The sequence below is a fragment of the Alternaria postmessia genome (genome assembly GCF_024291825.1).
Source record: "Alternaria postmessia strain BMP 2775 chromosome Unknown scaffold_35, whole genome shotgun sequence".
Taxonomy (NCBI): Eukaryota; Fungi; Ascomycota; class Dothideomycetes; order Pleosporales; family Pleosporaceae; genus Alternaria; species Alternaria postmessia.
Window position 1 is genome coordinate 216,862 of NW_026260108.1, and position 12,994 is coordinate 229,855.

The following is a 12,994-nucleotide window of genomic DNA, read 5'->3' on the forward strand; positions in this document are numbered from 1 at the left end:
AATTGCCTATGTCGTTTCACCCTCACTCTACAGCTATACCTTGCGTGGCGTCTGACTCGCCCAGTTCGCGAAGAGAGGTTGGGAGCCGCAGCGTCAACAGAGAACAACAACACCTTGCATGGAGGATGCGCGAAACTCTGCCCACTCCCAACGCTCGCCGTCACATGTCGGTCGATGCGTTGGTTTATCGACGGCCAGCCTGCTTCTTTGTGTGCCAATGTAAAACGCTCTCTGGGTCTGCGGGTCCATGTTTACATGTCCGAAGACGACAAGCAACAACACCGAGGATAACTCCTACCAGGCAAGCGCTTATCCTATGACTCGTCATTGCGGAGAGAAACATTTGGGGACTGCGCGATCGGCTGGATGTTCCCAAACAGGTAACTCGAGATGGTCGTGACCAATCAGAGGAGACTGTGGCCAACGATTGTCGAAACGTTGATTCTTCAATCGACTCCATGTCGTCCATGCTAATGTAAACACATCCCTAGAATTCTTCGAGTTTGGACAGAATACCGTCCGCGTGCGTCGCCAGCTGACCACCTTACTCCTCCAAGACGGCCCCGCTCCATCTCACCACATGCACTAGCCTGGCGATCCTGGAGCTCTCTCACTGCACTCCTCATCGTCTGGTTCCACAAAGTCTCAGCCCATGCCACGTAGATACTTGTGTAGAGTATTCAACCCAACTTGACGTCCCAGTCACACTACCGCCGCTCTCTGTCTACCCACCAGTGCCCCTCGCCTCCGTCATCCCGCTCCGATACGCACGTGCCACCAGTTACCGGCATAGCGGCGTCACCTCCAGGCCAGATCCAAGGCTTCATTCCACATCCTAAGATAGTAATCGCGCTTGGGCGCAACAGCGGGAGCCACAAACTTCGGGCCCTTCAAACGCTTCACCGCTAGCTCCCCGCCACCTTTGTCCCCTTCACACCCGCGCCAACAGCACGTATGACAGCCGGCGACCAACAACGAGTGGCCACTTCTGACTACCGCTCTGATTACCGCCACGGTCTCGACGCATCTTCCACACCCCAGCAGCCCTCGATCAGCGAGTCGGATCGCCTGTCCATCACCATGGGACTCACCTACAACATCTACCTCAACTCCACCTCGTCGCGCATCTACGGCTGCAAGAACTGCAAGACCCATCTCTCCAACCACGATGACATACTCAGCAGGGTCAGCGCGCCTTGAACTCCACGCATCAATAGAATGCTAACATTGCGAAGAACTTCCGTGGCCAGCACGGCAAGGCCTATCTCTTTGACAGCGTCGTAAACATTACCGAATCCGACCCCAACGAACGCAACATGACCACAGGACGTCACATAGTACGAGACATCCACTGTCGCCAGTGCAAGGAGACTGTCGGTTGGAAGTACGACAAGGCATATGAGGCCAGCGAGAAGTACAAGGAGGGCAAGTTCATCCTGGAGGAGGAGCTACTTTGCACCGTCACCTAGAGGGAGAGCATTTTACTAGATGCCGTCGACGTCATATTTGCATGGGTATTTGTTGCGATTCTTGGATTGGATATGGCGATACGGCTTGGATTTTACGAAAGGTGTTTACGCGTTTGGGTTTGACTGAACTTCCGACAAGGCGTTCAGGTGGGTTTACATGGTACGCTAGACCCTACAGTGCTGTTGCTATTTTTTTTTTCATCCACGAGCTGGCATGTTGATGCGGAAGCGGCGGAGGGCTGCGGTGAACTTCGAGCTTCGAGCTTCTTAGAGCTATGAGCTGTCCAAGTCCGTAGAACCGAATCGCGCAACTCATCAACTCATGACACCAGTCTCAACATTTCCCATGTGTCTCCAGGCGTGGCTCATTACCTCAGCAATGTTATTTAAGCTGTGAAACATCCGTGCAGCCAATATACTTCCACTGCCCGTGGTGTGTACCCCGCAGTCGAACCTCGGCGGGGCAGAAGCTACCATACCACATCATCACCGAGGACCATTTCGCGCGTCCGATGTCGTCAGAGCGCGCGCCCTATATCGCGCCTTATAGGTAGTCCACCAGCTCCACTTGGTCGCTCCTAGTTTCTCAACTCAAACGTGTGTCTTTATTTCAATCTTGTCACGCTCATCTCAGTATCTTACCATCGATAATCAGTTGCAGTAATCAAACACGACATGAAAGCAGTGGTATTCAAGGGACCGGGGAAGGTGGTGATTGAAGATAGGCCGATTCCAAAGATTCAAGATGCCGGAGATATCATCGTCAAAGTTGAAAAGGTACGCTAGCAGTTCAGCATCATCACTTCCTACTAATCCTTCGCAGACGGCATTGTGCGGCAGGTACTTAGAATCACCATCGATGCTACCGACATCTCTGACTGAACACATCAAGTGAACTGCACGTTTTCCGCGGCCATCAACCATCTGCTACCGATTTTGTGATGGGTCATGAGTTTACCGGCCACGTTCACGAAGTAGGTTCATCGATTAAGACACTCAAAGTCGGGGATCGTGTTGTTTCGCCATTTACAACCTCCTGCGGCGAATGTTTCTACTGTACCCACGGCTTCTCTTCGCGATGTGTCAAGAGCCAGCTGTTTGGCTGCCCTGCCCTAGATGGCGGCCAGGCGGAATATGTCCGAGTCCCTCTAGCCGACTCGACGGCCGTCAAAGCACCATCGGGCATCAAAGACGAGGCCCTAGTTCTTATGGCAGATATATTTCCAACAGGCATGTTCGCAGCTAAGAACGGCTTCCAATACTCCACGCCAGAGGAGATCAAGGACAGTGTCGTCGTGCTCATTGGCTGTGGCCCTGTAGCTCTCTGCGCACTTTGCAACATCACCGACTACAAGCCAAAACATATCCTCGCTGTTGACTCTGTTCCCTCTCGCCTGGAACTCGCCAAGTCCCTGGGTGCAGAGCCCTGGAACTTTCAAACTGATCGCGAGGGCCTGGACAAACGTGTCAAAGAGCTCACAGAGGGTCGCGGTGCAGACATTATCATTGAAGTTGTCGGACTTTCGCCTGCCCTTCGCATGGGTTATGAGCTTGTCCGACCTTGGGGTGTCATCAGCTCTGTTGGTGTGCATAATGGCGAGATACCCTGGACCGGCAATGAAGCATACAACAAGAACGTTAGGGTTCAGATGGGAAGGTGTCCGGTGAGAAGTGTGTTCGAGGAGGCTTTGGAAAGCTTAAAGCGGCATCAGGAAAAGCTTGGGTAAGTTTGAGGCTGGAACATGGAGGAAATTTGATGGCTAACCCGTGACAGATTCATGGCTGACAAGATCATGCCACTAAGCGAAGCCCTTGAAGGCTATGACTTGTTCGATAAGATGAAGGTGCAGAAAGTTGTTTTCGAGGCGCAGAAGTAGGGTTCGTACGTGACAAAAGCATTGAGCGGTGTTGAGGTAGCAGGCGTTGATGGTAGTAGGGGCAAGTGCACAGGTTGGCAGAGTCACAGTGTCCTCAAGCTGAGTTAAACAATTGAATAGTGGATGATCCGCACATCTCAGCCAATCGCAATTATGGACGGCACGATACATTCACATTCCAACCATCGTTAGCCAATACCCTGGATGCTCTGATTTAGCTGCATCTTCGTGGGGACGTGGCCGTTTTCAAGGCCTGTGCACGCGGGGTCTATTCTGTTCTGTGTTCGATGATGGGGCGCGCGATACTTGCGAACAGCTCAATGCATTCACGCCTGCAGGCCATGCATGGTGATTGCCCATAGGAACGGTGTCGACTGCTGCACAAGGACATGAAATGCATTGAATCCTCCGTAGCTTCCTCCCAGCATCTGCAATCTTTGTGAATACGGCAAGGCTCGTCCGTCTCGCTAAGAGAAGCTACATCTGCCGCCCTAATATTGCTCAGACCCAGGGCTTCGTCTCCCTCCGTCACCTTACCTCCACTCTACCTGCACGCTCCAAACTGGTTCAGACAACACTCCTCTCTTCTCTTCTCCCACGCGTCCCCCAACCCTCCTCTCCGCTCCCACCTACCCTTGCTCCCCCCTCTCATCTACCTGTTCGCTATCCCGCACCGACCACCTCCCCCGCCACTTCCGTAATCGCCAGTGAGTAGCTTCCATGCCGACCTCCAAACACAAACCTCGACACAGTCACTGACATTTGACACAATAGTCTGGAGAGTTTCGACCCGTCCTCCTCACCCTCTCCACCCCACTACACCTAGGTCTCGTTTCCGTCTCCACAACACAACTTCGTCTCTTGTAAGTATCGCGACATTGCGCGTGTCGCAAAACTACGTCACTGACCGCAGCTGCAGCGCTTCCCTAGACCATCTCCACAACATGTCCTCAGAAGAGCCCCAACCCGGTCCCGGTCAAGATGCCAGCCGCGTCGCCGACCAACTGGACCGCCTCAACATCGACGGTGAGGGCGAAGTAGCCCCGCGCACCGAAGAGGAATACGCCGAGTCGCAGCTCACCCTTCGAGCCATTGTTTCGTCCAAGGAGGCCGGTGTCATTATTGGCAAGGCGGGCAAGAACGTTGCTGACCTGCGCGACGAGACTGGCGTGCGCGCCGGTGTCAGCAAGGTCGTTCAAGGTGTTCATGACCGTGTCCTCTCCGTCACTGGCAGCCTCTCTGGCATCGCCAAGGCATATGGCCTAGTCGCCAAAGGTCTGCTCGAAGGCGCTCCTGCAATGGGCATGGGCGGCGTTATCCGCACGGACGGCACTCATCGTATGTACAATTGCGACACCACGGCGCTCTCCCAGCGACATGGCTGCGTATGAGAGCTGGTACCAAGCTAACTTCTGTAGCCATCCGCCTGCTCATCTCGCACAACCAAATGGGTACCATCATTGGTCGCCAGGGCCTGAAGATCAAGCAGATTCAGGATGCCTCTGGCGTTCGTATGGTTGCGCAGAAGGAGATGCTCCCCCAGTCCACCGAGCGCATCGTCGAAGTCCAAGGATCGCCTGGCGGTATCGAGAAGGCTATCTGGGAGATTGGCAAGTGCCTCATCGACGACTCCGAGCGCGGCTACGGTACTGTCCTCTACAATCCTGCCGTCAGGGTTCAGCCTGGCGCTGGCCCCGTCCCACTATCCAACGGTGGTGGTGCACCTAGCGGTGGTATGGGCGGACGCTCGTACAACCGCACTGGTCATGGCGCTGATTTCAGTGATTCGCCTCCTGCCTTTTCCCGACGATCTGGCTCCGATGCCGCGAGCAGGCCTCCGCCCCCAACGCATACCGAAGATGGCGAAGAGATGCAGACTCAGAACATCAGCATCCCATCTGACATGGTTGGCTGTATCATTGGACGCGGCGGTAGCAAGATCAGCGAGATTCGCAAGACCTCCAACGCCCGTATCTCCATTGCGAAGGCACCCCATGACGACACTGGCGAGCGCATGTTTACCATCACTGGTAGTGCCAGTGCTAACGAGAAGGCGCTCTATCTTCTCTATGAGAACCTTGAGGCTGAAAAGATGCGTCGCAGCCAGGCCCAGGAGTAGATCGCTTCGTAGATATGCATCTGCTACCCAACCTCGGCGCCGTTAGGAGTTTCGCGGCGTTGTCGCTACACCTTGAGGGCCTTGCCCACTCTCTTGGGGGTCGCCAGACAGCCCGAGGCCGCTCAGGCTTCGCTATAAACTGCGAAATCTTTATATTCGTCGCCATCTGCATTTATGCCTCTAGTCATGGAGGCCACGACAACCGTCAACAAAAAGCATGGATTTGCTTAGTTTCTTACTTGCTGTTACTGATGGATACCATGGATTGTCTGGAGCATTGTTTACTTTTCTTTCTATTGTCGAGAGAGATCCGAGTGCACGCTGAGCGGCTCACGAATGTCATGACGTTATGGCCTTTGATATCCGGATAGTACATCTGCTCATGGGTAGCAGCTCTGACATCCATCTTTGGGTTTTCTTGGCGAAGAAGAGCTGGAGAAGAACTGAGATGATTCTCGCCATCTCCTGGTCTCTACCACAACACTCCGATGTACCTTCCTAATCACTCCCTCACTCCTTGCCCGAACACCTTCCCCCTTCCTTGCTCTCCCTACCGACACTCCGATACAACCAAACAACATCTATTATAAATATCTAGAATTCTATGATGCTAGTGTCTAAATTCGATGCGTGATGCTGTGCTTGCGAAAGCTTGAGGGTGATGCCGGCCAAAGGGACATAAGGTTAGCATTACACGTGCAAAACGAGGCTGTCCGAACCGTTGGACCCTTCAGGCGGAGTACGTCATTAGTGCCACGCTCGGACGAAGCACCTGCGCAAGACGTCCGGCCTGTGCCACCCTGCACCTTGTGAAGTCAGCTGTAGAGACAGCGTTGAAGAAGGTTGAGGCGAAATATTCCACGGCACATGTACCAGCAACAGCAACAAGTCGAGGAAATTGTCGCTGCACACGCTGTACAATCCTTCCCCCACGCCCCATACGGTGAGGTTCGGCGGGCAGGGCTCGCTAATCCTTCCACTGTTCTGTGCTTGCCTAGACCAGGATCGCGCCCAGGGATTGGTAGACTAGGGCACTAAGGGCAGAGACAGATTTGGCACCCGACTGATTTCCGAAGGCTGGGATGGCAGCTGTTTCTTTTCAGGAGCTATGCTCTTCTAGGAAGGGGTGCATGATGGTTAAAGATGATTTCTTGACCGCATGTTCCCTCTCTTCTTCGCTTCTGCTCCTCCACACTGAAATCCTTACTCGACGACTTTACTCCCAGCCGGCACTGTACGGAACCACAGTTTGAAGAATACAAGACTTGCTACGACCCGCACACCAAACACTACTCTGAACTGAGTACCACTCCAGCCATGGCGCCTATTCAAACGCAGACAATCACACCCCACCAATTCAGCAACCCAGTCACAGTCATACGGGCCTCGGGACGCATATCCAAACCACCAGCGCGCTCAACACGCACACAGACCAAAGCACTTCTATCTCACTCGCCACAAATACCCACCGCACATCCAGACATCGACATTAGTCTGCTCCGCAATAAGCTCCTCCTTCAGTGCCGACAATACATTCCCTCTGAGCTTCTTCATGAAGCCCTGGCAGACGGCATCTATTCTCGCGCGACACACTGGATTACGCCTTCTTCCAACGCAGCCTCCAAGTTCGGCAAGCGAAAACGCTACTATGTTCTGCACAGCTCAAACTTCACCTTCCAGTCCATGGGTAGCGCGTGGGAGGCGCGGATCCTATCTGGGGGTAGCCAGCCAATCGATGCAGGAAACGGTGTAGTCATTTTCGTCAAGGAGAGGAGAGAATGGGACGCGTTCATGGCGGGGTACAGAAGGCAAGGAAAGCGAGCGGGGCAGCTGATGAGGCTCAAGCAGAAGGATACTGAGCGAGGATGGAGGGACGCGTGGAAGAGGAAATGCGGGATGGAGGAAGGTGGCGGCAAGGAAGTCAACGCTGGGCCCATGTGGGTGCTAGTGAAGAGCGCTGTTGCGAAGATTGTCAGAGGTGAGGCGTGAGCTGCATTCTGGCTGGCTCTTGGGGAAAAGTGGGTTTTGCATCTGCTGGCGTTTGGCGCGTTTTTCTGGATCAACTTTAGCGAGCATTTACGACCTTTATGACGGCTGGAGCGGTACGCTTCGAGGCTTTGACGCTGCTTGTAGCCACTGCCTAGATAGATATCTACTCAGGAACTGACTGGTATATTCAAGCAAAATTTGAATCGAAATACATAGCTTCTCCCAGACGTGTTCTGTGTCTACTCACACCAGCTCGCCGACAGGCCGAGTGAAGCGTCGCCCCCGCATCGATTGAATTAGCGAAGTGGGTATCCCTGAGGCTCAAACATGGCTCGTGCCGCTCATTTAGCTCCGTCTTAGCTCCGGGCCCTTGATGCCACGGTTGAATCTTTGGTCAATGCAATGTAAATCTAAAGACAGGTGTACTTTGTCGCTTCCACCCGCAGTCGCTCTACAAACACGGTCTTGCTGACTTCCCTCTTCGCGCGCTCTTCACTGCGCTGTCCGCTCCTTTGTATACGCCAGAACAAGCTATAGTCCCGCCCGCGCGCCCCTTGCACGAAATCATCACCAATACGTCAATCGAGGGACCACCGTGATAGAGCACCCGCAATGGCAGAAGCAGTCCGACGCAAGGTCAACGAGACCAAGGGAGGTGCCAATGGAAATGCGCATCACCAATTAGACGGCGCAGTCCATGCGATCGAGCAGAAGCTGGAGGAGCAAGCGGAGCTCCATGCGCGAAACCCCCAGGAGCAGAAGGAAGCAGGCCTGTTCCAGTTGGTCATTTGCGTCGCCGGTATATACGGGAGTTTGTAAGTCACAGGGCGCGAGGGTAGATTGGATTCGAGGACCCTGACTGACAGCAAGACAGCATGACTTGGGCATGGATCCAAGAGCGGTTAACGACCACCACCCACGGTCCCAAGAACGAGCGCTTCACATACTCCATCTTCCTCAATACGGTCCAATCCGCCTTTGCTGCCATGACCGGCCTCCTATATCTCAACCTCTCCGCGAAGAAAGACCCCAAAACCGGCCTTCGCAAAGTGCTCCCTATATTCCCTTCCAAAGACATCCTGGTGCCGCTCCTTGGAATCGCCGTCACCTCGTCGCTCGCCTCTCCCTTCGGATACGCGAGTCTGAAGCACATCGACTACGTCACCTTCATCTTGGCTAAAAGCTGCAAGCTGCTACCTGTCATGTTCCTCCACATCTCGCTCTTCCAGAAGCGGTACCCAATGTACAAGTACGCCGTCGTTGGTTTTGTAACACTGGGTGTAGCCGTCTTTACCTTGCACAGCCCGTCAACTGCGAAGAAGGCCGCGAAGAAAGGTGTCAATGCGGACGCGTCGCAAACCATCGGTCTTGTTCTACTCGGTGTCAATCTACTCTTCGACGGTCTGACCAACACAGTTCAAGATCACATCTTCAGCAGTTTCAAAGGCTTCACTGGGCCCCAAATGATGTGTGCGCAGAATATCATGTCTACAGCATTGACAGTTTCATACCTCCTTATCACCCCGCTCCTCGCTTCCACTCCCCTCGCTCCCTGGATCGGACTCGACCCCCGTTCTACCTCCGGTGAACTCTCTGACGCGCTGTCTTTCATAACCACCTACCCCGCTGTAGGCTGGGACGTCCTCATGTTCTCAGCCTGTGGCGCTATAGGCCAGGTTTTCATCTTCCATACCTTGGCTCACTTCAGCTCGTTGCTGCTTGTTACTGTCACGGTTACGAGAAAGATGTTGACAATGGTTTGGAGCGTGTGGTGGTTTGGTCACGAGATTACAGGCATGCAATGGCTTGGTGTTGGGCTGGTCTTTGGTGGAATTGGGGCTGAGGCTGCGGTGGGGAGAATGGAGAAAGCGAAGAAGGCTGCGGCCAAGAAGAAGGGAGAAGAGGAAGAGAAAAGGAAGAGGTAGACGATATAGGCGTTTTTGTTGGATCCTGGAACATAGAGCAGTTTTGGCATGTTCATTTCGCTAGAGTGACTGACGATAGACTTTTCATTTGAAGAGGATTTAGAAAAGATTGTTTTGTCAAACACATATTTTAAAGTGCTGGGAGCCATCTCAAGCGATCTGTGTTAAGTGTGCCTTACTCAGCGATACCATAACATCACGCTTGCCCGGAAAATGTCTACACTTCCTTCAACTTCCGTCTTCTGCAAAGAGAAACACATACACAATTTTCGATGCTGTCGATATGATAGGATCGACGCAACCACTACCAAGCTTCGAGATCCCGTATTTGCTTATCGGGGTCTTGATGGTGCAAGTGTGGGTGAATGATGTGTTTGTGGTTGATCGGTCATAATAGAAATCCATATCTGCTTTCAGGCCGACCTTGATTCTTAACGGTACAAACATCGAGTGCATGACAGAGACCGCCTGTAAAAGGTAACGAAGTGGCACAGTTAGGCTGAGCCTTACTCATTTGCACCACCACTCTTCGATTACCCCACCTTCTCTTCCCCGACTTCAACACTCACTTCCCACCCAGATATTCTGTTTCCAATATTTACCTAAACAAAGTGCTCTGGACGATGTCAAATGAACCTCTTCTGCCTTCCTATGGTGCAGCGACGCAGCGCACCCGCCCCAACGAATATCGACTCGTCGCAAAGCACGCTCATGCCTCACGCGCGCCGACAGACACTATCTGTGCACCCGTCTTCTTGATCAGCGCCATCTTCACTACTGTCTGGGCCACAGATCTCGTAAGTAGAACTCTAATTCTTCATCAACCTCTAGAGTATACGTATTGATATCATCTAGTTTGAGGGAACGCCAACTGGCTCTGCACCCCTTCTCCCATACTTTGCTTCCATCTCTCTCGTAATATCTACGTGTTTCTGGATTGGTTATCTCATCACCATCGCTAGCGATAACGTCGGTGGCTCGGTGCTGCGGAGGAACGTTACGATTGGTGTTGCAGTTGTGGGAAAATTGGTACTTGCAACGGCTCACATGGTGATATGGCAGGCATATAAGATGCGGTATGAGGGGCTTTGGACACCAAATTGGGTAGTTGTGTTCATGGCAGCGCAAGCTTGATTTGATGTAGTGTTCGTTGGGGTTAATGGGTGGGTGTTGTGAGAGTATTGATACCTAGTCGCGGGATGGACAGTGAATGGAGCAATGAAGGGACCAGAACACGTGGAGGCATTCGTGTAGGAACTATCATGTTGGCATATGCTATGGCTGCTGCCTCTGCACGTTTAAGGTTTTTATTGTCGGTAGCCAGCGCGTCGAACACAACGTCACATAAGATATATAAACTTGCTGCTGCTAAACATCTTGCTCGTGTTCGTGAGAGAAGAGGATGATGCGTCTTTCGAACAGATCTTGTATTACTGTTATTGGGCCAACAATGACTGAGCGTGGTATTGAAATTAGCACTCATCTCGCAAGACTGACCTTCCATATATATCTAACATACATCCTACATCGGTTACTTTCCTTCTCATAGTGCTTTGGCATGTTCTCATATGTGGCGCGGCGCGTACATGCAGGTGGCACATATCGCAAATAGACACAAAATATCCGTTAAACCAAGTCTACTCTACACTACCCTTCTTCGCCCACTCCCTAAGAACGTTCTTCTGGATCTTACCCGTACTCGTCTTAGGCAGCTCTTTCACAACCACAACCTCTCTGGGTACCATAAATCGACTGATATTACTATTCTCCTTAGCCCATTGTATCACTTCTTGGCCTAGGGTTTCGCTGTTCGTTCCGTCTTTCGTGGTAACAAAAGCCTTGGGTCGTTCGCCCCAGTGCGAATCAGGAACGGCGCACACTCCGACTTCGAGAATGGAGGGGTGAGTAGACAGCATAGCTTCAAGAGCTACACTCGATATGTTTTCACCGCCTGTGAGATGTATTGTCAGTATGTTGTTTTGAAGAGAACATGCAAACACAGGAGAATTTCAGGAGATACAAAAACATACCACTAATAATGATGTCCTTCGCCCGATCCAGAATTTGGATCGCGCCATCTGGATGCCAAACCGCCAAATCGCCCGTATGCAACCAGCCACCTTCCCACAACTTACGCGTCGCCTCGGCATCCTTGTAATATCCTTTCGCGCAGATGTTGCCCTCGAAGATGACTTCGCCTATCTCTTTGCCGTTTCTTGCTACGTCGGTGAGAACGCCCTCTGGCTGCTCTGTCTTGATGACCCGCGTCGCTTTGCCGACGATGAAACCATGACCCTGTCGTGCCATACGATCGTATTTGACTTTCTCCGGAAGTATATCCCATTCAGGCATATGGTAACCTTTGGTGATTGGACCGTAGGTTTCCGTAAGGCCATAGACGTGTACAGGATTCAAGTTTAGATTTGACATCTGTTCAAAAAGCCAGGCGCTTGGTGGGCTTGCCGCTACAGTCACTCTCACTGATTGAGGTAAACGTTCTGCTTCTTTTGCCGCGCAAAGGAGGGTATTGACAGTAGGCGCAGCGTTGAAATGCGTGATACCTTCTTCCTTGAGTAGGCGCCAGATCTCTGGGTAATCGATCTTGCGGAGGCAGTAGTGTGTTCCTCGCACGGCAGTTACAGACCATGGGAAGGTCCAACCGGTGGCATGGAACATGGGAAGAGTCCAGAGATACTTTGCACGGCCCGTGTGATAGTTTAGTCCGGATTCAATAACATTGCCCATTGCAGCGAGGTAGACGCCGCGATGTGTATATTCGACCCCCTTTGGTCGTGCCGTTGTCCCACTGGTGTATGCAAGTGCCATGACATCCTCCTCGTCCTTTGCCTGCGCCTCTAGATCAGCCCAGCCTTTGCCGCCCTGTTCGATATCGTACTTCAGTCCTTCGAGTACTGCATCGTCGAAAGGGCCTGAGAGCTCGCCTTCGGTCGCGTCCGTATCAGTATCGACCAATATCGGTATGCTCGGTCTCTCTTTCTTGTACTCGTCCAATAATCCCACAAACTCGGCATCCGCAATAATCATATCAACGTCCGAGTGCTGGAAGATGTAGCTGATGTCATCGTGCTTCAATCGATAATTGATCGCGACATTGACACCTCCTGCCGCTGCGATGCCGAATGTGCTCTCCAAAAAGGCTGGAGTATTTGTCGACAGTATACCGACTCTCTTATATCCGTGTTTCCTCAGATAGTATGCCAGGCCTCGTGCGCGATCCGCAGCTTCAGCGTAGGAGCGCCGTAGGATCTTGTTGTTTGCTGTCTTGTGGTATATTGCCGTCGCGTCGGGCTCGATTTGCGCCGCGCGCCAGAGAAACCATGTTGGGCTGAGGGTGTGGAAGTTGTGTCGGTGATGGTATTCGTGGCTGTCGCCGGGATGGATAGGTGGAGGTCCGGGGACAGGGTTCGCTGAGGTGAAGTGCGACGCGAGTTGCTTCAGACGGTCTTTGGCCCCCTCCATTGTATCTGCACGGCAATGTAGTGGTCTATGGGTACAACGACAACTTATATACGCGTAATAGAAATACCGATCTACAGATTGGTCCAGGCTGAGCTGAAGCTATAGACGCAAGAGTGCGGAGTAGCTCCGCTATGG

The 12,994-nt window shown here is 52.5% G+C and overlaps 5 protein-coding genes across 5 annotated transcripts; 4 read left to right on the top strand and 1 right to left on the bottom strand.

Annotated features, from left to right (window-relative positions):
• Positions 1-954: 954 nt before the first annotated feature.
• J4E82_006209 (uncharacterized protein) lies at positions 955-1,469 on the top strand (the record flags this gene model as incomplete). Its single annotated transcript, XM_051732466.1, has 2 exons — positions 955-1,185; positions 1,236-1,469. 2 exons carry the CDS (start codon positions 955-957, stop codon positions 1,467-1,469), a joined length of 465 nt encoding a protein of 154 aa, XP_051587832.1.
• Positions 1,470-2,410: 941 nt separating this feature from the next.
• Positions 2,411-5,465, top strand: J4E82_006210 (uncharacterized protein; the record flags this gene model as incomplete). Its single annotated transcript, XM_051732467.1, has 5 exons — positions 2,411-3,192; positions 3,244-3,313; positions 4,121-4,209; positions 4,266-4,684; positions 4,741-5,465. 5 exons carry the CDS (start codon positions 2,411-2,413, stop codon positions 5,463-5,465), a joined length of 2,085 nt encoding a protein of 694 aa, XP_051587833.1.
• Positions 5,466-6,782: 1,317 nt separating this feature from the next.
• Positions 6,783-7,454, top strand: J4E82_006211 (uncharacterized protein; the record flags this gene model as incomplete). The annotated part of the gene is made up of 1 exon (XM_051732468.1): positions 6,783-7,454. The coding sequence occupies one exon, from the start codon at positions 6,783-6,785 to the stop codon at positions 7,452-7,454; it is 672 nt and encodes a 223-aa protein (XP_051587834.1).
• A 612-nt stretch (positions 7,455-8,066) lies between these two features.
• J4E82_006212 (uncharacterized protein) lies at positions 8,067-9,379 on the top strand (the record flags this gene model as incomplete). Its single annotated transcript, XM_051732469.1, has 2 exons — positions 8,067-8,269; positions 8,329-9,379. 2 exons carry the CDS (start codon positions 8,067-8,069, stop codon positions 9,377-9,379), a joined length of 1,254 nt encoding a protein of 417 aa, XP_051587835.1.
• A 1,637-nt stretch (positions 9,380-11,016) lies between these two features.
• Positions 11,017-12,859, bottom strand: J4E82_006213 (uncharacterized protein; the record flags this gene model as incomplete). Its single annotated transcript, XM_051732470.1, has 2 exons — positions 11,017-11,330; positions 11,410-12,859. The coding sequence occupies 2 exons, from the start codon at positions 12,857-12,859 to the stop codon at positions 11,017-11,019; spliced, it is 1,764 nt and encodes a 587-aa protein (XP_051587836.1).
• Between the last annotated feature and the right edge of the window lie 135 nt (positions 12,860-12,994).